This window comes from Paramisgurnus dabryanus, chromosome 9 (genome assembly GCF_030506205.2).
Source record: "Paramisgurnus dabryanus chromosome 9, PD_genome_1.1, whole genome shotgun sequence".
Classification (NCBI taxonomy): domain Eukaryota; kingdom Metazoa; phylum Chordata; class Actinopteri; order Cypriniformes; family Cobitidae; genus Paramisgurnus; species Paramisgurnus dabryanus.
In genome coordinates this window covers 30,021,408-30,048,133 of record NC_133345.1, presented here as the reverse complement: position 1 = coordinate 30,048,133, position 26,726 = coordinate 30,021,408, and the positions used below count along the sequence as shown (strand labels likewise).

At 38.0% G+C, this 26,726-nt stretch overlaps 1 protein-coding gene across 4 annotated transcripts in view; it reads left to right on the top strand.

The window, feature by feature from the left end:
• The window catches only part of LOC135773826 (transcription initiation factor TFIID subunit 4), a 131,298-nt gene that overhangs the window by 15,163 nt on the left and 89,409 nt on the right, over window positions 1–26,726 (top strand). For 3 of the 4 annotated variants that reach the window (XM_065283665.2, XM_065283666.2, XM_065283667.1), the window contains exons 6-13: window positions 192–281; window positions 604–744; window positions 3,069–3,144; window positions 4,467–4,581; window positions 9,053–9,222; window positions 14,471–14,601; window positions 16,127–16,252; window positions 21,077–21,133. In XM_065283665.2, the coding sequence (XP_065139737.1) occupies window positions 192–281; window positions 604–744; window positions 3,069–3,144; window positions 4,467–4,581; window positions 9,053–9,222; window positions 14,471–14,601; window positions 16,127–16,252; window positions 21,077–21,133 (906 nt within the window). Of the gene's footprint in view, window positions 1–191; window positions 282–603; window positions 745–3,068; window positions 3,145–4,466; window positions 4,582–9,052; window positions 9,223–14,470; window positions 14,602–16,126; window positions 16,253–21,076; window positions 21,134–26,726 lie in introns of those variants that run through there. The other variant, XM_065283668.1, reaches the window with a different exon arrangement.

Sequence of the window (26,726 nt, the reverse complement as noted above, 5' to 3'; positions counted from 1 at the left end):
TCAAACATCTGCATATTTCAATACTGTTTTTATTTGAGTTATTTAATATAGAGAATTAATTTCTCTGACACATAAAACACATGAGGGCAACTTTTAGTATGAGTTATGTGATGTAAATGTCATGCAAGCAAATCTAAATATTGGCTTGTGAAATGGTGAAAAAGTGAATTTGTTTGCATATCTCATCTCAGGATGCAAAGATCGATCCTGAGGAGTTCACCAGCCGTCTCCAGTCTGAACTGAAGTCATCGCCACAGCCTTACCTGGTCCCTTTTCTGAAGGTATATAAGCACACACATCTCGTGCAGCGGGATGAGATGTCTGTCATTACTGAGAATGATGATCTTTGTTGATCCGTCCAGCAACGATAAAATAAGTTTGAGAACCACTGACTTAAAGGAACAGCTCACATCTTCTTAACAAGCTAGTTGGTTGTGGTTTCATTTATGTTTTACTAAACTTCACTGAGAATTTAGAATTTATTTCATAACCCCAATGAAAAATAGTAATGTTTAATTTTACAAAGTTATTGGTTGCAAAGTGTATTTTTAATCTTATCTTTGCAATAAAGCTGTTTGTGTGCTTGTCTTTGTCTTTGTATAGAAAAGTCTGCCTGCGTTGCGTCTGTCTCTTCTGAACAGTCAGCAGTCTCTTGTACAGCCAAACAAAACCAGCGTGTCTCCGGTCCAGACGAGCATCAATGTGCGTCCACAGCAACCCAACAGCACCGGTCTACTACAACCAGTATGATTTTGTATCTCACTACATCAAAGCTAATAGATATAACCAGACTGAGCACTACTATTACTATGAATGGGAGGGATGTGCAATGCTCTGGCGATAGAAGTCCCGCCTTCCAGTTAAAAGAACCAATCATAAATCTTAAAGACTCTCTAAGGGAGGGGCTCTGTAAAGAGTCTCGTCAGGTGCTTGACAACCTGTGCCCAGTAGCTTAAATGACCTTTTTTGTGCAATTTGAGAAAGATGATTATAGCATGTGATTTTAGAGATATCTGTCTTTCCCCATTCACGCAGATAGGACTTTAGTCTTGCATGACTGAAATAACTACCCAGAGGCGTTGCAAACATGGCCGCCTCCTGGCACAATTTCCCCAAAAGGACTTTGATTACATCGCTCTGAGGTCTTCCTTTCCTGTAGCTCTGAGCTGTAATGTAGAGCCAGTGTGTCCGATCCCAAAAAAGGGAAAGTGGAATGGATGAATGCGATCGGCCCCTGGCAGCACTGAGGGCCTCACAAGGACCAAAGTCTTGCCAGTTTTTTGGTGTCTTCACTTTGTCACTTCCTTGTTTTCTTTTTTTTTATTGTGCTGCTGATAACAATTCAGCCCGTTGGCTGTTTTGTGCCACACTTATAAATTAATATTTATGACACACACGGTAATCTCAGGCTTTATTATTTTTAAGTTTCTCTTAAAAAAATATTTCCTATTTATCTCATTGTGTGGCCCTTGGTTGATCACCACAGACCTTTGTTTTCCAGAAATAAATGGATAAAAGTAAATATACCTACGATTTTTGTCTTGTTTTCAGTACAAATATCAAAAAAATTACCTTAGAAAATAAGTCTAGTTTTTAGACCAAAATATACAATTTAAGTGAATTTGTGCTTAAAACAAGCAAAAAACTGCCAATGGGGTAAGAAAAATATCTTGAAATAAGTTTACTTTTTTCTTAAAAACTTAATTTAAGAAACATTTTCTTATTCCATTCCTTTCCATTTAAGCACAAATTTACTTATATTTTATATTTTTTGTCTTAAAACTAGACAAATTTTCTTAGGTCATATTACAAGAAAATACACTTTCATATTTTCACTGAAAACGAGACAAAAATACTAAGTAAGAAAGTCATTTTTTGCAGTCTAATCACAGTTTAGTGTCAAGTAAGTGTTAAGCACTGCAAAAAATGACTTTCTTACTTAGTATTTTTGTCTTCTTTTCAGTAGAAATATCTAAAAATTGTGAAATAAGATTTATTTTTTCTTTAACACTTAATTCAAGTTAAATGTTCTCACCCCGTTGGCAGATAATTTTGCTTGTTTTAAGCACAAATTCACTTAAATTGTATATTTTTTGTCTAAAAACTAGTATTATTTTCTTAGGTCATTTTGCTCACCAAGAAAATACATCTTGATTTAAGAATTTTTAGATAGTTCTACTGAAAACGAGACAAAAATACTAAGTAAGAAAGTCATTTTTTTGCAGTGAGTAAGTGTCTTGCAAGACGTGAGCGTCTCTTTTATCATGAATCCTTTCTACGTGTGTGCAGCAGGCATGTATTTTGACATGACATGACATGCGATGCACATAGGCTCCCATTACACACGAACTATATTTTGACATGATGAGCCCCACACACGACACCTCGAACATAATATATTTTTTTTTTCGGCTGCCACTGGTGTGACATTTATCATTTACCTTTAAGTTATAGAACTTACCAGCATTGCTTATGAATATTAATTAGATGACTTCATGCTCGTTCTGTAGTCGATTTTTACCATCAACACTACTGGTTGGTTGAGGTTTCTGCTTATTCTTTAAAGGGATAGTTCACCCAAAAATGTACCGATCAGAAGCCCCATTCACTTCCATAGTAGAATAAAAGAATACTATGGAAGTCACTGGGGTCTCTGATCAGTTTGGTTACAAACATTTCCCTAAATATCTTCATGTTCATCAGCACACAGAAATTTGTACAGGTTTGTAGCAATATGAAGATGTACGGACCCCCTAAGGGGACATGGAGCAAAAATTAAATAAAGTTTAGTTTCGCATGCGCACGTGAAACTTTTGCGTGTGCACGTGAAACTTTTGCGTGTGTGCGTGAAACTATCGCGTGCGCACGTGAAACTACCGCGTTTAGCTCACGTGAAACTTTAGAATTGTTTTACTCCAGTGTCACCTTAGGGGCTCGGTAAAGATGAGTAAATATTAAAATAATTTTTATTTTTGAGTGAGCTATCCCTTTAAGTATGTGATTTAAACAAATCGAAATTATAATAATAAAACACTTCAGTAACATTTGTGCTGATGGTCTTTTTGTAGGGCATTAAGAGGGCAACGGGTCCTGGAGCTCAGATACGAATGCCTGTGGTTGTCACACACGCGGTGCGGACGACAGGTGAGGATCTTTCGCACACCTGAGAGACCAAACTAACACACGAGTCCCTCCGTTCTTCCTCATTGTTAAGCAAATGTAAATTATAACAACATATGGTAGAGAATAATATAAAAGTTTTTTTATTTTACATTACAGATCCTTAAATATTGATTGTGTTGGTCAAATGATTTGGTAAACCAAGCTGGCAGTGATAGCTCACACACAGACAGACAGATACAGAAAGACAGACAGACAGGTTCAGGTGTGTGAATACAGATCTGATTTGTCTTTCTGTCTTCCTGCCCAACATAGTTTGATCTCTGTTGTGTTTTAGCCCTTAAATTGGATTTTCAGGGGGAACGTTTCTAAAAATACTGTCTGCTGTAGCTGTGGGCATAAAACATGCCTCTTAAAATCACGTTCAAATCCATCCTGACAGTCGTGTGTATGTGCGTGTGTGTGTGGACACATTGAAAAGTGTTTAAGTGAACTCCGAGAGACAGACAGAGAAAAAAATATAGAGAAAGAGAGAGAGACACATGAATATCAAGCAGATAACCAGTTAAACCAAATACATCTCACACCCTATTATATTTTTGGGTGAATCTTATAAACGTGTCACAGTTTTACCCCAAAAATCAAAGCCAAATAATTATATTGAGATGTTTTGTTTTACTGTACAGCAAAGCAGTAATAGCATTTTATATTCATTCTTACTGTAGATATTAATACATCATGGTCATATTTGTTGTACTGCTATTAATTTAGGCTGATTAAATTATATACTTAAAAACAGTACTGTAATACAGTGGTTCCCAAACTTTTTCAGCATGCCCCCCCCATTGTGTACAGTGCATTTTTTCGCGGCCCCCCGAAATAAATTTATGACGAATACAGTTTTAAAATGTAATTTTTTTAATTAAACAAAACATATAAAATTATACCAAGTAGTGCTGTTGGTTAGTTGGCTTATTATTTTTTAGGTTTAATTACACAGAATTCACGATAAATGAATGTATTTTATAAAATGTCATAAAACTGGGGCCCCCCTGGCACCATCTCGCGGCCCCCAGTTTGAAACCCACTGCTGTAATACACTGACGAGAATATAATATTTTATATAAAAGTAATGCATTTAAGCAAAAGAAAAATAATAAAAGTATTTCCAAAAAATCTTTCTTTATTTATGTTAAATATTATAATTTTCTTTACAGGTAATATAAAGGGTGAAATGCAACCCAGTTGGTTTTGGTGTGATTCACAATGAGCGAGTTAAGCACAGATTCAGGTTTAATGACAACAGACAAATTATATTATGATAATATTATTCTGTCTTTTCATAGGGACTTTAGGGAAGCCATCAGCCATCCAGACGGGCAAAGGTCCCGCGGGCATCACCGTACAGCTCTCAGGAAATCAGAAGAACAAGCTGAATGACCCCGGGGGAGGCTCATTCAGGTACGTTCATGTCATATCCTGCGCTAACACACGAGGGCAGCGTTTCACCGAGCTGCAAGCATTTCTCACAGCGAGGGCCGACTGCTGGCTCTTATCACATTACTGCCCTTATGATTTCTTCTTGCTTAAGACTCATTCTGTACGTCATTGAGAATGAACATGTTGACGATGACCAAAATTGACTGTATTTACTTTATCAATATCAATGTGCCAGGTCTTCTTTTGCATGTGCGTTATTCATCACTGCATGCTATTCCAAAATGCTCAGTGGCTGTTTAACTAAAAACATTTTAAACCACTTCCTAAAATTCCTCTGTTCAGTCAAATCCCAAGGCCGTTTTGCATTTATTTAAAAAAAAGATAAAATTGGCTAGTAAAAAGAATCTACTAAGATATAAGCAACATTTAAATAAAAAAAATCATACTTTAGAACGGCTGTCAATGCTTTTAGGGCCCATAAGAGTAAACTGGACCGTTTAGCCAATCAAACCCTGACCTTTTTTAATCAATAATGGGTCTTCACATCATCACATGACTTGTGTTCGTGCCATAAAGAGCGTTTATGATATTCGGTTTAGTCGCATATGCAGCTTCTGTACAATGTTGTGTCATTTTACCGTCTGTCAGACTTTGGCTTTACATTTGAGTGTCTTTTCATTTTTCATTATTCACAAAACAAATTGAATGAACTTTAACAGAAAGCAGGGTTCCCACGTCCTTGAAATCCAACTTTGAAAAAAGTTCAAAGCCCTGGGAAGTTTTTGAAAATATACATACATAGATACAGGTCATTAATAGTGCTTGAATCTATTTTATGTAAGAAGTTTTCTGAAAAAAATATCAATATTATTCCCTGTGTAGTGTAGGATAATATCATAAAAATTCTAGACTTTTTAAACACACGTGCTAAACTGTTCGCTTTAAATGCTTTTGTCTTCTGTATGGGATTGTTGATTCATACCAAAATGCTTTTTTGCATAGTTGTGTTTGACAAATGAAAACGTCTTGGGTTACGTATGTAACTGTTGTTCCTGAGAAGGGAACGAGACGCTGCGTCTCTCTTGCCATACTTCTTGCGTCCCTGTAACGCCGTCTTTGGCAATATTTCAGATAGCGATATACTTCCTGGCTCCCGCGTCACCCTATCTTTGTCATTAAGCGTCACCATTGGTTGAATTTTATATACAAATTCAGACGCACTTACCCCTGGAGGCGTCCCCAAAGTGTCACCGCAGTGACGCAGCGCGAGTTCCCTCGAAAGGGAGCTGTAACAATGTATCTTAAAAGGTAACACGATGTAACCTTGCCCTCACTTGAAATGTGTCCCACATTTAGTTTTTTAGAAAGATTTGTGGCCAATTATAAAATAAAAAAAATTCTAATATCGACCACTGCAATATATCGGTAATGCACTAATGTAGACAGTAGAAAGCAAGACGGCTCACTATGGTTTGAAACAGAGCTGATGTGTTTTGTCTTTGTGTGTGTGTGTCACAGGTCACAGAGTTTACACCCGGGGCCGTAAGCCGCAGGGTCTAATTGATAAACCAATAAATCTTTAGCTGTGATGCTAATTAAGCTGTCAGGTTTACTTGTTACTGACAACCTTCTACCCTGCGGTCAGTTTGTGACTATAACCCACCCTGATCAAAGCATGTCACCCATCGGATAAAACTGGGTCTTTTACTTTAGTTACATACTAAGCTTCATATCGGCACAAAGAAAATCCTATTAGTGGCTTGTTGAGGAGAGATGCGCTGTCATTTTTCTAAGCAATCTGATGATTTCTGAAAATCTATTAGACTGGCAGGGGCCAAATCTAGCGATCACAATATGTTAGACATGCGGGTTGACCTACCATCCAAAACACCATGGAAATAACCTAACAATGATCTAGAAATAAATCCATATCTGTATTTTACCCAGGTTGATTCATCAAACAGTATACGACTGTTTGGAGATGCCCACCCAGAAGAGAAACAAAGGGTGCGATTAAAAAAGACAGTATGAGATCCTTAGCATGTTTAAGAAGTTTATTCATGATCTTATTTAATTATTTTTATACCAGGTTTATTGCAGAAACAATAAATGTAGTAATTATATGATAAAAGTAAGTGAAAGATAATAGTAAAGATGACTGAGACAGATGAATACTCTGAATACCCTGAATTGTTCAATTCAGCTCATTTCTTCATCGCTTTTTGTTTGTTTGATGGAGGTGTGTGGCAAACGCTCTGTAGAGTTAATAGTCTGTGTCGGCTCCTGCCGCGGTGTCAAGACTTATATTCACCCGGTCCAGCCTGCGAGAGGCGTGCGGCCACTGCAGCTCTGGCAGGGGGGCTTGATGTGACCGCGTAGACGTATACACGGGCACCAGAGGTGGCATGCACACGGGCTTAAAGTGCCAGGGGGTCAATGTCAGAAACCGAGGTATAGACACGGATGTAAATGAAAGTGGAGATGAGTGAACTTTGACCTCTGTGACCGTAGCGATGAAAGTTTGGAGCGCTGCAGGCGAGACACTCTGCTCCCCTGCTAATGTGCCATAATTAGGACACTGTTACCAAGGCAACGGAGATGAGAGAGAAAAATTATTGGCTGGAAAAGATGCCACTCACACCGACAGAACGTCAAGTTTGTGCAAAAGCTAAATATCGAGGGTAAAAACAAAGGGTGCGTTTGAAACCGAAGGCAGCTGACTTGTTGCCTCGCTGCCTTGTGAGGCATCAAGGCAGCTCCGGGAAAGGTATTCGGACAGCCTTCACAGGCAGCGTAATAAAAATCTGGCCGTGATTTGAACTCATCCAGGCTTGACCAATCACATTGCACACGCACACACATACATAAAATTGTGAGACAAGATGATAAAAAAGTTATTGAGGAGGTTTTAGGGTTATCTGTAATACCGCCATTATCCACTAGATCCTTCTTCCCTAATTTATAAAAAACTGAAGCAAATTTTTTAAAAATAATTTTGACTGTATGTTTTGATAATCATTCTGAATCTGATCTGTAACAAAATTCCTTTACAAACATGCAATTATTTCATCTTTTTTGCTAAAAAAAAAAAGATTTTTTAAGAAAAATACCAACATTTCAGAGTTCATAAGCAGAGAAAAAATATAGATAGGATGAAACATTTTTCCCGTTTTGTTTGTTTGTTTGTTTATTGTTTGTTTGAAAGCAGAAGGTCTGTTCTTTCATTTGATATATTTGTATGTTTATATATTTTTAGAAGAAAATTTTCCTGAAAGTTTTTTTTGGAAACTTTTGTCAAAGGTTGCTGGCGGGCAACTTTTCAAAAAAAGGCTTGTGGCGAATGAGTTAAAGTCCTATCTACTTAAATGGGGAAAGACATAAATCGCTTTTAACTTTTAGTAAAATTGTATAAAAAGATTTGTTTTAGAGAACATATCTTGAATAAAGTTTATTTCGGTTTACTCATTGGTTAAGTTGTTTTTTTCTTATTATACTCAATAATCTAAAGAAAAGTGTTTTAAATGTTATGTTAAAGCTGCATGATATTGAATAAAAAAAAATGTTATGCAATAATTCGCTTAATAATGCTATATATGAAATGCAATATGATAATTCTTTTATTTAAGTTTTTTTTAAATCGATTTGAACATTATTAAAATATATACACTGCAAAAAATGATTTTCAAGAAAAAAAATCTTAGTATTTTTGTCTTGTTTTCAGTAAAAATATCTAAAAATTCTTAAATTAAGATGCTTTTTCTTGATGAGCAAAACGACTTAAGAAAATAAGTCTTAAGTGTTAATAAGTGTGAAAATAAGTGTTTTTAGACCAAAAATATCAAATTTAAGTGATTTTGTGCATAAAACAAGCAAAAAATCTGCCAATGGTGTAATCAAATTTTTCTTGAATTTAGTGTTTAACAAAAATGTTCAAGATTTTTTTGCTTAACCCATTGACAGATTTTTTTGCTTGTTTTATGCACAAAATCACTTAAATTTGATATTTTTGGTCTAAAAACTAGACTTATTTTCTTGGGTCGTTTTGCTCATCAAGAAAAAGCATCTTAATTCAAGAACTTTTTGATATTTTTACTGAAATCAAGACAAAAATGCTAAGATTTTTTTTCTTAAAAATCATTTTTTGCAGTGTAAAAATTATGTAACAAACATACATGTTTCACCCTCTTTCTGATCGTTGATCTTCTTCCACACATCAGAGCACATTAGTATGCCAGTTTCTTTGGTTTAAATAATACTTTGCTACTACGTTGATTACGTAACCTTTTGAAATATTGAAATCATTTAATTATTGTAAATTACTGTGATATGCACATTTGCAATATGTTCAATATACCGCAAAGCCCTGCTTTCTGTACTTTCTGAAGAGATGTTTTATTGGCTCATTTATTATGTAATGTGGTGTTTGGTGTCTTACAAGCAGTTATTCAATAAAATGAAATGTTTTAAATCAGACTGATTTGATTGTGTGCAGGGATGATGATGATATCAATGATGTGGCGTCTATGGCTGGAGTGAACCTGAATGAAGAAAGCGCTCGTATCCTGGCCACCAACTCTGAGCTGGTGGGAACTCACATCCGGTCCTGTAAAGATGAGACCTTTCTGCCCACAGGTCTGTTACATCGACGGATACTGGAGACAGGTAAAGACCCGTTCATTGTAATATGGAGTTATTCTGATGAGCCTGTTACAAGTTCTCTGTTCTTTTAAATGTAGGCCAGTCCACGGTGATTGTGGACCATCAGGTCACTGGTGTGGATGTGTGTGTGTTTCAGCAATCTCACACTAAATTATTTGTGTATTGGGTTTGTTTTACTCTGATTGATCTTTTTCTTACGTTTGTGGTTTTGCAAATTGATAAATATCACAAATAGGTTTCATATTTTAGTAAGAAAGTCCAGACCAGATTGATTGCATGGTGACAATGATATGATTGACGTGAGGTGCAGATGAGCAATTACGAAGCGCCTGGCTCATGGTTGCGTAGTCCTATAGAAAGTAAGAAACGCTTGGACTTTTAATGCGTTTTAGGCGCAACATCTGAACGCACCCATGAATGTTAAAATAAAAAATCACATGAATAATAAAAATAAAATAAAATATAAAAATGAAAAATAAATAAAAATCTTTCTGCGAGCCTCAATCTCTGTGGGCCGGTTGTTTGAGACCACTGTTTTACAGGCTATGTTTATGTCCAGCATTTATGGATCTTTCATCTCTCATCTGAATTTGAAAAACTCATTAAAACATTTAAGTGAAAAAAATTACTTGATTTAATTGATATTATTTCCTTTGTAAACTTTACAAATAGCTAAAAGTCTGGGCATCACAGAAAATTAAGTTAAATTATTTACGAGTTTCACACCGATCAAACGCTTGAAATGTATCCGCTAAATGAAGTACCTGACATAAATCATTTGATTTTACATTTTGGGGACATTTGTTGCTGTTCAGAGGACAGGCAAAGTTCTTTTCCTATAAGCAACTAGTTTAAGTTAGATGTACAACACTTGTTTTGTTTTTGCCTCAGATTGGATGTTATTTCAGACACATGAGATATGAACAGTCAGTGTGGTGGTGAGGTTGTCGCTGCAAGCAGGTTAAAAAACGAGCAGATCTTCTCAAGGGTACACGAGTGTAGGAGGTGAGAGCGCCTCCTGCTGGCCGTGTGATGGGCTCTGTTAAAACTCGTAGGTGACAGAAAACCAAAGGAGGTAGAAAAACTGCCAGCTTGACTCAATGTAAGAGATTTACAAACACACAATACAACACAAGTGAACACACACACAAGATCAGTTATTTTCACATTTAAGGTCAACTTTACATTTATGCATTTGGCAGATGCTTTTATCCAAAACGACTTAGAGGTTATTTCAAGCTATTCATTTTTTTTCAGTATGTGTGTTCTCTGGGGCTCAAACCCATAACCTATGTGCAGCAACTCAATGTTTTACAAGTTTAGCTACAGGACCTTAATTAACCTATAATACAAGTCCTTTTATATAACACTTTTCATCATACAATTTGACGTTAACTATAAACTCACCTAAAGGATTATTAGGAACACCATACTAATACTGTGTTTGATCCCCTTTCGCCTTCAGAACTGCCTTAATTCTACGTGGCATTGATTCAACAAGGTGCTGAAAGCATTCTTTAGATTTTGTGAGATGCGCACCACAATCCCACCACATCCCAAAGATGCTCTATTGGGTGGAGATCTGGTGACTGTGGGGGCCATTTTAGTACAGTGAACTCATTGTCATGTTCAAGAAACCAATTTGAAATGTTTCGAGCTTTGTGACATGTTGCATTATCCTGCTGGAAGTAGCCATCAGAGAATGGGTACATGGTGTTCCTAAGATGGACTTGTTCAGAAACAATGCTCAGGTAGGCCGTGGCATTTAAACGATGCCCAATTGGCACTAAGGGGTCAAGAAAATTTCCACCACACCATTACACCACCACCACCAGGCTGCACAGTGGTAACAAGGCATGATGGATCCATGTTCTCATTCTGTTTTCGCCAAATTCTGACTCTACCATCTGAATGTCTCAACAGAAATCGAGACTCATCAGACCAGGCAACATTTTTCCAGTCTTCAACTGTTAAATTTTGGTGAGCTTGTGCAAATTGTAGCCTCCTTTTTCTATTTGTAGTGGAGATTAGTGGTACCCGGTGGGGTCTTCTGCTGTTGTAGCCCATCCGCCTCAAGGTTGTGCGTGTTGTGGCTTCACAAATGCTTTGCTGCATACCTCGTTTGTAACGAGTGGTTATTTCAGTCAAAGTTGCTCTTCTATCAGCTTGAATCAGTCGGCCCATTCTCCTCTGACCTCTAGCATCAACAAGGCATTTTCGCCCACAGGATTGCTGCATACTGCATGTTTTTTCCCTTTACACACAATTTGTTGTAAACCCTAGAAATGGTTGTGCGTGAAAATCCCAGTAACTGAGCAGATTTTGAAATACTCAGACTGACCCCTCTGGCACCAACAACCATGCCACGCTCAAAATTGCTTAAATCACCTTTCTTTCTCATTCTGACATTCAGTTTGGAGTTCAGGAGATTGTCTTGACCAGGACCACACCCCTAAATGCATTGAAGCAACTGCCATGTGATTGGTTGACTAGATAATTGCATTAATGAGAAATAGAACAGGTGTTCCTAATAATCCTTTAGGTGAGTGTATTTTAGCGGTGAAGGTTACTCCAGATAAAAGTTTGTTGTTGAAATATTTTCTTAAAAATGTATAAACTCACTGGGTGCATCCCAGTTCAGGGGCCAATGACGTCAAGCTGGGTTTGCGAACCCCTGGTGATGAAAAAATTAATCAATTACAACTAAATAATAAAATGTAAGTAATTTTAATATAAAAAATTTAAATACTAACAAAAATATATATTTTATTTGTTTATCATGAGAACATTACATAACACTACAGTATATCAGAACACTGAGAACTCATGCAAAATGGACAGATATGTTTTATGTGGCAATAAAAATGTTTTTGAAGTTAAACCTGAAAATAAATTATTTAAATATTTACTTAAAATCTCAGAGGTACTTCAAGGAAGTAATTTAGGTCAAGGGGGTTCTGCTAAGAAAAAAGTTTGAAAACCTCTGACCACTGGGGCTACCGTTAACATTTATCTACTATTGAGACCACCAAATCAAGACATCTGCTCTGTCTGGTTAAATTTGTCTCTGTTAGGGGTCTTCTGGCTGTTTCAGTAACTGTTATCAGTGTTTTATCAGAGTTCTTGATGTAGTAAAACTTCCCTAAAGGAGGGAGATTTTAGGGCAAATTCGCAGTCGCTGTGACTGAAGTCACAGTCTGGAGCTGCTGGTTTCATATCTGCTCTTTTCAGACAAGATTCTTGAAAGATGACATCAAGGAAAGCTTGAATTTTAAGACTTACAGTTTTAACCACAGACAGCATCCTGTTTTAAAACAGGTAACATTCTCAGGAAAGCCTTTTTAATGGAAATACTAAATGTTTCTAATGTTCATCTACTTTTGACAGATACTTTATCCAAAACAACGTCGAGTACATATGTTTATCAGTATGTGTGTTCTCAGGATTTGAACCTATAACCTTTTGTGCTGCCAACTCAATGCTCTACCACTGAGCTATACAGGAGCATGTCTTTACATTTGTAAGACCGTTTTTATTGTATTTTTACTCGTACAATCTGGTTAGAGGTAATTAAGGAAACTCTCGGCACGTTTAGCGTCTGGTTTAAATAATGTGGGATTCTCTTAAAATAATTCCAGGAGAAAAAATATGTTAAAAGCAAATTAAAAATGGGGATGTTTTGGATTCAAGGTCTCCGTAAAAGATTTCTTATTCAGTGTTTTGTCTTGTTTTCAGTAAAAATATCAAAAAATTCTTAAATTAAGATGTATTTTCTTGATGAGCAAAATGACCTAGGAAAATATGTCTAGTTTTTAGACCAAAAATATAAATTTTAAGTAATTTAGTGCTTAAAACAAGCAAAAAAATCTGCCAATGGAATAAGAAAAATATTCTTGAAATAAGTTTACTTTTTTCATTAACCTTTTAATTCAAGAAAATCTTTCTTCTTCCATTGGCAGATTTTTTGCTTGTTTTAAGCACACGTTTGCTTACATTTTATTTATTTTTTTTTCTCTAAAAAATAGACTTATTTTCTAGGTCATTTTGCTCATCAAGAAAAAACATCTTAATTTAAGACTTTTTAGATATTTTTACTGAAAACAAGACAAAAACACTAAGTTTTGCAGTGCACATTGCTTGCATTAAAGAGCTTATTATAATTTCTTGGTTTCCTGATTTTCAACTTTTCTCAAATGAGATTTCTTTAATATCTCAAATATTACTCCAGAAATGCAATGATAAATATTGTAAAATGGTGATGCACTGCAAAAAATGACTTTCTTACTTACGTATTTTTGTCTTGTTGTCAGTAGAAATATCTAAAATTTCTTAAATCAAGATGTATTTTCTTGATCAGCAAAATTACCTAAGAAAACAAGTTTAGTCTTTAGACAAAAACTATACAATTTAAGTGATTTTGTGCTTAAAACAAGTAAAATTATCTGCCAATGGGGTAAGAAAATTTTGCTTAAATTAAGTGTTTAAGAAAAAGAAAACTTAGAATTGAGAAAGATTTTTTTTCTCACCCCATTGGCAGATATTTTAGCTTGAAAGTCATTTTTTGCAGTGTGTATGCTCAGGTCTATCATTTCTGAGATGTTTGTCTTGACAAATCAACCACAGATATCTTAAAAATGTATCTTCTAGACCAGGGGCTTTTAAACTGGGGTCTGGGAGAAAAATGGCAAAACCTTGTAACATTTATTTATTAGGTGTTTATCTTATTTCTTGCTACATATATTGTGTTTTCCTTATAATCTCACTCAAAATTTATTGTCAAAGTTGATGCAGTACAAATAAATTTGAATTGAAAATGTTCCACTTTAGGTCTATACATTCAGGATTACTCTTAAGTGTCAGGGTTATAAATATTAGGGTTATCATATTTGGGGGTCTGAAAACATCTGAGATGAGGAAATGTAAAAGAGTGAGACTTGTTTTATGTCTCCTGAGCTACGAAAGAGCAATCTCACAGCGAAAACTTTTCCTCCGACCTCATCTAGACTCATTTTGCCGAAATGTCAGGTTTGGCGGTGGGCCACAGCCTCTACAAAATAATCTCCCACCACATTTGTGTTTTTAATTCAGGTCATGTCAGTTCATCATAACAACTCTTTCATTTTCTCAACACATATTGTACCTTTTTGTAAAAGATTTATAAGATAGGACAGATTTTTTTCTAGTCAAGCCTTCTTCCAAACATCTGTGCGATGATGATATTTTCATAACATCTGCATCTTTCTTGTTTCAGCTAAGAAGTTTGGAGTGACAGAAGTAGCGCTTGAGGCGGTAAACTTCATTTCTCACGCTACCCAGTCCAGATTACGAACGGTACTGGAGAAAGTTTCGTCCATCGCCCAGCACAGAATGGACTCGTGTAAGGTAAAACGCCTTTATGTATATATGCTTGCTTTGTATGAATAAATAAACTGTATAGGTTTATAAGATTTTTCCTACAAACAATGCTAACATCATCTGACAGCCACAAACACAGATTGCTTCATTCACCGGCTCAACCAAAAAAAACAAATCAAACATCATTACCATGAAAATCAGTCATAAGCACAGTCAACAGTTTTATATTATTAAAACATTCAGTTTTAAGTGAATAACAGATTTATGTTACATAATAGATAACAGGATACTGATAATAGTTACTATTAGTTAATTGTTTAACCATTAAAACATATCAGAAAATCTGGATTTTTATATTATTCTCTTTACACTATATCACTTATTATTATTATATGTATTTAAGACACATTTACATTTGTATATACATGTGTATATGTATTTAAACTTTTATGTATTTTATATATAAATTCATCTTTTTAAAATATAAATATTTTTTTTTTTATATATATGTATGTATATATATAATAATTACACACTGTACACATAATATATAATATGCAAACACAAACTTTTATTTTGTATGTGATTAATTGCGATTTATCTTTTGACAGCACTAATAATTATATAATATTTTATGATACATTTTTATTTCTAAAGATTAAAAACGTTGCTTTTGAGATCATTTGAGTCTGAATAAAAAGCAATGAATTTGTATATAAAAAGTTTTTCAGTTACATTTTTTTAAAATTAAAATATGTCAATAATTGAAGAAGCACCCATTAAATATTCCTAATAATGTATACAAATTTATTGTAGTTTTATTGAAATACTAGTGTCGAAGTAGAAATGTTTAGGGCATAAATAACAAAGAGAATAAATAGACAAGTAAACAATTTAATATTCAAACCGACAGCCAAAGAGTCCAATGTATGCGTCAAGCCCAGCGCATTAAATGCGCATCCTTTCAATACGTTCAAACCTGAGATACAACAAAACAAACGTACAAAGGAGAGAATGAAAGTGATGGAGCTCTTACAAATCTGCTTATTTGCGTACAGGGCGGGTAGTTTAGCGAAGAGGAATGCCACCGAGGCCGCACTTTTCTGTTTTTCTGTTTAGTAAGTGTTGTGGCTTTTTGTTTTGTTGGTTTGTGTTTGGTGTTCTCCATGCGCTGCTTTCCAAATGAGGCATGCGGGACGTGCCGAGCGCTTGTGTGACATCAGCAAAAAACAAGATCCATCAGAGCGAAAGATGCACTGCCTTCATAGCCAACAAAGGAAAAAGAGCGGGGGGATGAGAAAAACTGTAACGCTGTCTTAAAATGAAAAGAGGCTCAGATACGGGTGAGAGTGACAGACAGCGTAAATAAAACAAGGGCCATTGTGAGGTAAACATGTTTTTATGCATTTGTTATTCGCCCTCAAACTTCCGTCCCACCTGCCTCGGTAGAAAGTTTTATCATGAGTGACTCATAAACAATCATAAACGAGTAAAAACATGTTCACAACTTTTGGTAAAGCACATCCTGACCTCTATCTCGGTGTCTCTACAGGAGGATGAGTGGCACGAGCAGTCGTCTGAGGTTCGAACTCAGCTGAAGTTTTTTGAGCAGTTGGAGCGAATGGAGAAACAAAGGAAGGACGAGAGAGAACGAGAAATTCTCCTCAGAGCGGCGAAGGTGAGATGACAACTCTTCATCATCTCTCTGTGCCTTCAATTCATCAACTATAATTCCTCACTAAAAGACTGAATTTCTGCAAGGGAAAATACTTAGATTTATGATTCAGTTTATTTGATGTTGGGCAGATACATTAGTTTACTACCCATGAAGAGATGGGGTGAGATCTTTCCATTTACAGCGCAGATAGGCTAAATGAGTGGCTAACAGGTGGGCTAACAAACTGATTTTATTGCTAATATACTGATTCATTAACTAATAGACTGATTCAATGGCAAATAGACACATTCATTTGGCTAACAGACTGATTCATAGGCTAAATGACTGATTCATTGGCTAAAATACAAAATTATTTGGCTAACAGATTGACTCATTGGCTAATAGTCTGATTCAAATACTGTTATGCTGATTCAGTGGCTAATAGATTGGCTAACAAACTAATTTAATAGCTAATTTACTTATTCATTATCTAATAGACTGATTCAATGGAAAATCGACTGATTCATTTGGCCTACAGATTGACTCATTGGCTAGTAGACTGATTCATAGGCCAATAGACTGATTCATTTGGCTAACAGACTGATTCATAGGCTAAAATATATAGGTTTTATAGCTAATATACTTATTCATTAGCTAATAGAGTGATTCAATAAAAAACAGACTGATTTAGTGGCTAAAAGGCAGATTTATTTGGCTAACAGTTTTTTTCATTGGCTAATAATCTGATTCATTATCTAATAGTCTGATTAATTGGCTAATAGTTTGATTCACTGGCTAATAGTCTGATTCATTGGCTAATAGACTGATTCAGTGGCTAAAAAAATGATTCAGTGGCTAATAGTTTGATTCACTGGCTAATAGTCTGATTCATTGGCTAATAGACTGATTAATTGGCTAATATGCTGATTTATTGGCTAATATGCTGATTCATTGGCTAATATGCTAATATACAGAGGCTAATAGATTGGCTTACAAACTGATTTTACAGCTAATATACTGATTCAATAGAAAATAGACTAAAACCATAAGGCAGATTTTTTTTGGCTAACAGATTGATTTATTGGCTAATAATCTGATTCATTATCTAAAAGTATGATTCATTGGCTAATAGTCTGATTTACTGGCTAATAGTCTGATTCAGTGGCTAATAGGTTTGCTAACAAACTGGTTTTATAGCTAATATACTTATTCATTAGCTAATAGAGTGATTCAATAAAAAACAGACTGATTTAGTGGCTAAAAGGCAGATTTATTTGGCTAACAGTTTTATTCATTGGCTAATAATCTGATTCATTATCTAATAGTCTGATTAATTGGCTAATAGTTTAATTCACTGGCTAATAGTCTGATTCATTGGCTAATAGACTGATTCAGTGGCTAATAAAATGATTCAGTGGCTAATAGTTTGATTCACTGGCTAATAGTCTGATTCATTGGCTAATAGACTGATTCATTGGCTAATATGCTGATTTATTGGCTAATATGCTGATTCATTGGCTAATATGCTAATATTCAGAGGCTAATAGATTGGCTTACAAACTGATTTTACACCTAATAGACTGATTCAATAGAAAATAGACTGATTCCATAAGGCAGATTTTTTTGGCTAACAGATTGATTTATTGGCTAATAATCTGATTCATTATCTAAAAGTCTGATTCATTGGCTAATAGACTGATTCAGTAGCTAATAGACTGATTCATTGGCTAATAGGTTGATTAATTGGGCACTCTAAAAAATATTGTGTTGTTTTTAACCCAGGGCTGGGTAACTATTGGACAGAACACATTTCTGTGTTAAAATGACCCAAATAATGGGTTGTTTTAACCCAACTGCTGGGTTGTTTTAACATGGTTGATTGATTAACAATAACCTAGCAGTTGGGTAAAAACAACCCATAATTTGGGTCAAATTACATTAACATTTGTGTGTAAAAATGTGTAAAAGGCAGATTTATTTGCCTAACAGATTGATTCTTTGGCTAATAAACTAATTCATTGGCAGATATTTGGCATTTGAGATCACAGATTGGTACCAATGGCCCAAGTAAAAAAATAAGTTACCTGTCCTGTTGACAGTTCTTAAATCTAAATGCAATGACAAACTGTCAATGGATAATGATCTATTACTGTTTATTTAAATAGTTTTACATCGCAAAAGGTGAGAAAATTATTTGTGATGCCATTCTTATGGCAACAAGAGTGCAGTGCATCTCAAACACAGCCTCTGAAATGACCAGAAGTCCCTGATAACCCCAGACAACCAAGTTTCCAATTAAAGACCCGATTGCGTCCCCTGTCCCGCACGCCTATCGCCTGAAGCTCAACTGTGAAATAGTTCGGTCATTAATTCATTTAGCTCAGAGACGATGGCTCTCCGTAAAGACCCTCTCACACAGCCGAGACTTGTCTCCCTTTGGCCTAATGGCGTTATTATGTTTTAGCTCCACGACGCAAGCGATTATGTCTCCACTAGCCAGCCAAAACGAGACAGTTTAGCTCATACTCAAAGTGTGAATGGCCACGCCGACCTCCATGACTTTGGGCTGCGACGAGACATTACATAAGTTGAAGTATCGCAGTTGTGAGGGGTTTAACTCCACTGAAGCTTAAAATGCGATAAAGGAAACATCGCGTGTGTTTTAATCCCAAGAATCTCCTAAATGTGTTGTGTGTAACTGTTGCCAAAACAAGGAAACCATGAGTAAATTTATGCTGATGGACAGAACAAATAAATGTTGTGTTTAGTTTTGAGTCAAGATTATTCCGTGGGAGCAAACAAAAACAATGAAGGAAAGGAAAAGCAGAAATTGACCACTAATCAAATGTGTGTGAGATTCATTTGTCCTTGCGTTCCTACTCCGTGTCTTTAATCTCAGAGTGATTTGACCCCTTAAACGCAAACCTACTAAAATAAATCTGATCGTCCATTTCAAATATGACTGGGGTCTTGAGGGACGCGAGCGAGGGCCAGGGGCCAAACGCATTACTCAGATACAGAGCGCTACGTGAACCGCCTGATATATTTTAAACCAATTAGTAGAGAGGAAGAGTGCAGTCCTGCCCGCCGCTCTGCTCACTGTCAAAGGAAACAAACTCATACAGCAATTAAAGAAAGACTGGAAAACTAAACGCAAAGCCCTCAGGATCACACGCGTCACACACACACACACACACACACACACACACACACACACACACACACACACACACACACACACACACACCTCTGATACACTACAGTCTCTTTCTGTGTCTCTCTTTATAAAAGACAAAATGATCTCATAGGACTGCGATGAAATGTTTAACCCTATCTGACCACACACACACAAACGCACACAAAAAACTACACAAGTAAATCTGAGTCTGTATATGAGGGCTGTTAAATTGTGTATGTATGTGTATATATTTGTGTGGGTGTATTTGGGTGTGCGTGTGTATGCATATGTATATTTATGAGGGTGTATGTGTGTAGATGGGTGTTGTGAGTGTATATATGTATGTGTGTGTTTGTGTTGTGTGAGCATGCATGTGTTGTATGTGTTGGCATGTTTGTAGATATGGGTTTGTGTTGTTGTGTTTGTGTAGATGAGTACAGTATGTTTGGGTGTTTAGTGAGTGTATTTATGTGTATGTAAGCGTCTGTGTGTGTGTCTGTGTGTGTGTATACATGTGTTGTGTGTGTATTTAAGCATGCATGTTTACGTATTTGTCTGTGTGTGCGTGAATGCATGCTAATGTATGTTTACATATTTGTGCATGTATATGTGTATTTTATGTGTGTTAATGCCAATGTGTATATTTATTAAGTGTGTTGTGACTATATATGTATATACGTATAATATACTGTACTTGTGTGTATGCATGTGTTGGCATGTGAGTTGTTGAGAGTGCGTTTGTGTAGATGGGTACAGCATGTGTGTGGGGGGTATTTATGGGTGTGATGTGTGTGTGTGTTTGTGTAGATGGGTGTGTTGTGAGTCTATATATATATATATATATATATATATGTAAACATATATGTGATGTGTTGTGTTGGCATGGGTATACATGGGTGTGTGTTGTGTTTGTGTGTGTGTATATGTGCATTTGTGTGTGTATTTGTGTGTGAATGCATGCTTATGCATGTGTATGTCTGTTTATATATTTGTGTGGGTGTTTTTGGGTATGCGTGTATGCATATGTATATTTATGAGGGTGTATGTGTGTAGATGGGTGTTGTGAGTGTATATATGTATGTGTGTGTTTGTGTTGTGTGAGCATGCATGTGTTGTATGTGTTGGCATGTTTTTATGTATGGGTTTGTGTTGTTGTGTTTGTGTAGATGAGTACAGTATGTTTGTATATATGAGTGTGAAATTAGTGTATTTATGTGTATTTAAGCGTGTGTGTGTGTGTGTGTGTGTGTGTGTGTGTGTGTGTGAATGCATGTGGGTATGAAATTATTATTGTGTCTTTTGAATAGTATTTGCCCATGGCAGTGTGTGTATAGGGCTGTGTGTGTGTAGTGTGTTATGAGGGCACAGCCTGTGGGTGTAAAATCACTCACTGCTAAATGCACACACACACACACACACACACACACACACACACACACACACACACACACACACACACACACACACACACACACTCCGTCCTTGACAAATCAGATCTGCCCTCATTCACCGCAACTATTTTAGTGCTACAGATGAGCTTAGCTCACCAACACATGTTCACCTGCTTTCTGTTTCTCTCCTTCATTCTACATATCTCTCCCTCTCCCTCTCTCCCTCTCTCTCTCTCTCTCTCTCTCTCTCTCTCTCTCTCTCTCTCTCTCTCCCAGAGTCGCTCGCGGCAAGAAGACCCAGAACAGGCCCGTCTGAAGCAGAAGGCAAAGGAGGTGAGGATCCGATCATTATCACTGACATTTCAAGGCTCCGCCAGATGAATTTTTCATGCCGCGCCACATATGTAATGCCATTTAAAGTCTGAGTCCTGAAAAAAGTTTGAGGAATTATTTCCATTGATTGATGTCCCATGAAAAGAGACAAGTTTTAAAAAATAAGCGTTTTCCTCTTTTCTCTGGCACTCGGAGACGATATTTAAGTGAATGTGTGTGTTCTGGGTGGATGGGGAATGTGATTGGATTGATAAAGAGTCAGAGGTTTTCCCTTTTTGCTGGATAATTTGTACAGGCCATTAGCATCATAAAGGCTCTTGATCCGCGGCTGGCGGTTACACTCAGTCTGATGTTGTGTTCAAGAAAAGAAAAAGAATTAGCAGTCGTTACAATGAAACAATAGCACAAATAACTTGCTTTTGTTTTTCTTTCCCCAATTTTTTACGCTGCCAATTTAAAAAATAAATATAGTTCTGTTCTTAAGTCTTAGAAAACCGAAATAATGCTTTAACAGCGAGACCCTCTTTGTTTTCTGGAAAACACCGGATTGTAAATGAAGAGCAGTTCTGCTGAGCTCAGAGCTGGTACATGTGTTTGTGCTATTTGAAGAAACAAACAGTTTACAGCAGAAATAATCTGTAAATCCAGTTTTAGACGTGAAAGATTGTGGGTGTTTGTGAAAATGAACGAGCCTGGCATCACATATAACTGAAGCTGGCTTTGACTGCTTGACCATAAAAAGACATCGAGTGTTTTTTGTTCATAGTTTGATGGGGTTATCTGGAGGTTTGCAAATGTTTTCAAAAAAGGATTTCTAAGTGGTTGCTAGAGCGTAGCTAGGTGGTCGTCTTAAAGCCCAAGTCGTAAAAATCTCGGTGTGTAGGTATGGTGCCCCCAGAGCTGCCTGACTAACTGTGGGTTCACACCAGACGCGAGTTCGACGATTTGCACGAGTAGATTACATACAAAGTTAATGTAAAGACGCGATCAGACGCGTCCTTATGTGGGGCGATGCGAATGAGGCGTTATGGGCGGCACGTTTGCCTCGAAAACATGCGCTTTTCGCCTCAACCCCGTCTTTGCCCAAGTTGAAAATTTTATTTGAGCGAAGAATTTGCATGACACAAAGTTAAATCCCGCGAGTAATCTAGAGCGAGTAACGCAATGCCCTGCGTTTGGTGTGTGCGTAGCATGACTGTGGGTTCCCACCAGATGCAAGTTCAACGTTTTGCGCGAGTAGATTACATACAAAGTCAATGCAAAGACGTGATCAGACATGTCCTCGCATGGAGCGATGTGAAAGACGCGATATGGGCGGCAGTGTTTGCTGCGAAAACGCGCTATTCGCCTCAAACGCGTCTTCGTCCAAGTTGAAAATATTCAACTCAAGCAAAAAATTAGCATGACACGAAGTTAAATCCTGCGAGTAATCCAAAGCGGGTAACGCAATGCCCTGCGTATGGTGTGTATGTAGCATAACTGTGGGATCACACCAGATGCAAGTTCAATGTTTTGCGCGAATAGATTACATACAAAGTCAACGCAAAGACGCAATCAGACGCGTCCTCGTGTGGGGCTGCGAATGACGTGATATGGGCGACGTGTTTGTAGCGAAAACACGCGCTATTCACCTCAAACGCGTCTTCGCCCAAGTTGAAAATATTGAACTCGAGCGAAAAATTTGCATGACACGAAGTTAAATCTCGCGAGTAATCTAGAGCGAGTAACGCGATGCCCCACGTTTGGTGTGTACGGAGCATAACTGTGGGCTCACACCAGATGCAAGTTCAATATTTTGCGCAAATAGATTACATACAAAGTCAACGCAAAGACGCGATCAGACGCGTCCTCGTGTGGGGCGATGCGAATGACGTGATATGGGCGATGCGTTTGCCGCGAAAACACATGCTATTCGCCTCAAACGCATCTTCGCCCAAGTCGTAAATATTCAACTTGGAAAAAAAATTTGCATGACAGGAAGTTAAATCCTGCGAGTAACCTAAAGCGGGTAACGCAATGCCCTGCGTATGGTGTGTTTGTAGCAGAACTGTGGGATCACACCAGATGCAAGTTCAATGTTATGCGTGAATAGATTACATACAAAGTCAAAGCAAAGACGCAATCAAACGCGTCCTCGTGTGGGGCTGTGAATGACGTGATACTGGCGACGTGTTTGCCGCGAAAACGCGCTTTTCGCCTCAAACGCGTCTTCGCCCAAGTTGAAAATATTGAACTCGAGCGAAAAATTCGCATGACACGAAGTTAAATCTCGCGAGTAATCTAGAGCGAGTAACGCGATGCCCCACGTTTGGTGTGTACGGAGCATAACTGTGGGCTCACACCAGATGCAAGTTCAATATTTTGCGCAAATAGATTACATACAAAGTCAACGCAAAGACGCGATCAGACGCGTCCTCGTGTGGGGCGATGCGAATGACGTGATATGGGCGATGCGTTTGCCGCGAAAACACATGCTATTCGCCTCAAACGCATCTTCGCCCAAGTCGTAAATATTCAACTTGGAAAAAAAATTTGCATGACAGGAAGTTAAATCCTGCGAGTAACCTAAAGCGGGTAACGCAATGCCCTGCGTATGGTGTGTTTGTAGCAGAACTGTGGGATCACACCAGATGCAAGTTCAATGTTATGCGTGAATAGATTACATACAAAGTCAACGCAAAGACGCAATCAGACGGGTCCTCGTGTGGGGCTGCGAATGACGTGATACTGGCGACGTGTTTGCCGCGAAAACGCGCTTTTCGCCTCAAACGCGTCTTCGTCCAAGTTGAAAATATTCAACTCAAGCAAAAAACTTGCATGACACGAAGTTAAATCCCTCGAGTAATCTAGAGCGAGTAACGCGATGCGTTTGGTGTGTATGTAGCATAACTGTGGGCTCACACCAGTTGCGCGTTCACCATATTACGCGAGTAGATTGCATACAAAGTCAACGCAAAGACGCAATCAGAAGCGTCCTCGTGTGGTGCTGCGAATGACGTGATATGGGCGACATGTTTTTAGCGAAAACACGCGCTATTCACCTCAAACGCGTCTTCGCCCAAGTTGAAAATATTGAACTCGAGCGAAAAATTTACATGACACGAAGTTAAATCCTGCGAGTAATCTAGAGTGAGTAACGCGCTGCCCCGCATTTGGTGTGTACGTAGCATAACACCTGTCTATCTCTACTTTAGACTCTCTCTCTCTCTCTCTCTCTCTCTCTCTCTTTCTCTCTCTCTCTATGTGTGTGTGAGTGTTCCAGTCTGTGCTGTATGTAAATGAGGTGATTTGTAATAGGCTGTGCCTAGGGCCGTGTGATCAAAGTGGATCTCCGCCCTGTTAAGTGGCAGGCAGCTCATCATCTCAACGCAGCCAGATTAACTTTACAACCCACCATACAACTCAACTACTATAGCACACATACACAAACACACTCTAAGTTAACACCACACACTCGCCTGCATTGTCTGTCTTCAAAAACTTTTTTCCAATCAGAATTTTAAAAAGGCTAAAATTGCTAAAATCGCTTGTGATTTCTCACCACCAGACTCTCTCTCTGTATCTCTCTCTCTCTCTCTCTGGGTGTAATGGTCGTGGTCGTTTCTCAGCGTGGCTCTTCCTTTGGTTTTCATCTCCTGATTGGCTGTAGGCGACAGAGCTTCTGTTTGCGTCTGTCGCAGAGGTTTCACACATCTGCCCAAATTTTCATCAGGATAATGAGGTCGATCCGAGTTGCCTTCGCTCTTTGTGACGGGTACAGCGACGAGAGAGAGGTTTATTACTCATAACCACACCAGGACGCACGCATAGACACAGTACAGTAATGTAGTGTGTGAATGTTTGTGTACAGACAGAATTGGGCATGCGAAGATGTTATCGTGTCGGGTCGAAACCTATGACATCAAATTTAAAGGGATAGTTTACCCAAAAATGAAAATTCTGTTGTCGTTAATAGGTCCTAGAACCACAACCAGAAACACAAAATCAGGCATCTTGGAGACATTGCCACATTCTTTTGGATTTAGTCTGTTTCAGTTTTTTTCCTATAATAAAGGACAGACTTCATGATGGTGAGATCAGATCAGATTCCTTGTGCATATACAAATCTCACAAATAATGGCAAAATAAATTGCACATTGCAACAAAAGATATAAATATAAATAATAATCAAAACAAATTTTTTTGTAGCTATGAAATCACACACAGTGGCAAGGAAGGCCCTGTCCCAATTGGCACACTTCATGTGGACTTTCGTTCTCGTGGCATTAAATTGCGCTTGCTTGCTTAGTCTGCGAGTCCGTAGGGTGTCCCATCTGTCATTTTTATGCTTCGAAGTGTGCTCATCAGCGCCCCCTTGATGCGGTCTTCGGCAAAGCCCGCACTGCAGCAGGCTTCGCGCACTTTACCAACCCCGAAGTGCAATCAGACCAATCAGACAACGAAAGGGAGCAGTTTACACTGACGGGCAACTTCTCTTCCTATTTCCGGCATAACGCGCGAGTCTGTCCGAAAATACGACTCCGGTGCGGCCTCTTGGACTCGTGTCAAGGGTCCCTAAGGTCTGCACTACATGATGTCATCAAAGCGTGGACTCTAACAAAAGTTAAATAGTTTGTTGACTTAAAAAAAAGTCTTGTGACATGGCCCCTTTAACCTATGACCTCAAGAGAACGGTTCACACCAGAAATCCTACAAATGTGTTACAGTTGAAATGAGAATGGGCAAAAATTCCTTCTGAACGATGTGCAGGCCTGATTCAGAACTATTGAAAGCATTGCTTAAAGTAATTGCTGCCAAAGGAGTTTCTTCTTCCACAAGCGCGCGCGTCTAACGGACAGATGTTGTTTGATCAGAGCAGCTTTTCTATCCATCCGTCTTTTCCAGCCCTTCGCAAACATCTGATTCCCTGTAATATCACAGAGCGTGTGTGTTCGGGAATCTATTTCCACAGTCCTCAGCGATGCCCAAAGGTCAGATGGGATATTTTTAAAATGCCCCCGGTGAAAATCAATGGCCAAAAAAAGAGTCATGAAGCAGGACGGGGCGCCACCCTAACCAGCCGAGTCCCCTCAGATATAACCAATCTGAAGAGGAAACGAGAGATGGCGGGGGGACACATGACAAATCGAGAGAGGAACCGGGCGAAATAAAGCGAAAGAAGCCGCAAATACACAACGCCGAATGAGCGAGAGGAGGCCTGGCAGATACATCACTGTGTCAGGTTACACAGACACTCTGCGGCCACAGATTCATCATCTCTGCCCGGGTCTCAACAGGAGGAGAGAGGGTTGGTAGGGCAGAGGACGCAAAGTGACCACTGCTGACCACCTGGGTAAACCTGCGACTTTTAACACAACAGCCCGTGGCCCGGTTCGCCCCGCGGCCCGCGTGTCACAGACAAGGACAAAATAACAGAAGTGACGGTAAACGTTTGCTCTTTGTGCTGTTAAACGTGTGAGTTTATGGTGCTGGTGATGAGCGTGAGAGAGGATAAAACAAAAGAAAGGAAACATATCTCCATCTTCATCTGCTTTGGCGGATATGATATTTATGTTGTGGTATGATTTGGTCCAGTTGAATCTGAATCGCTGCC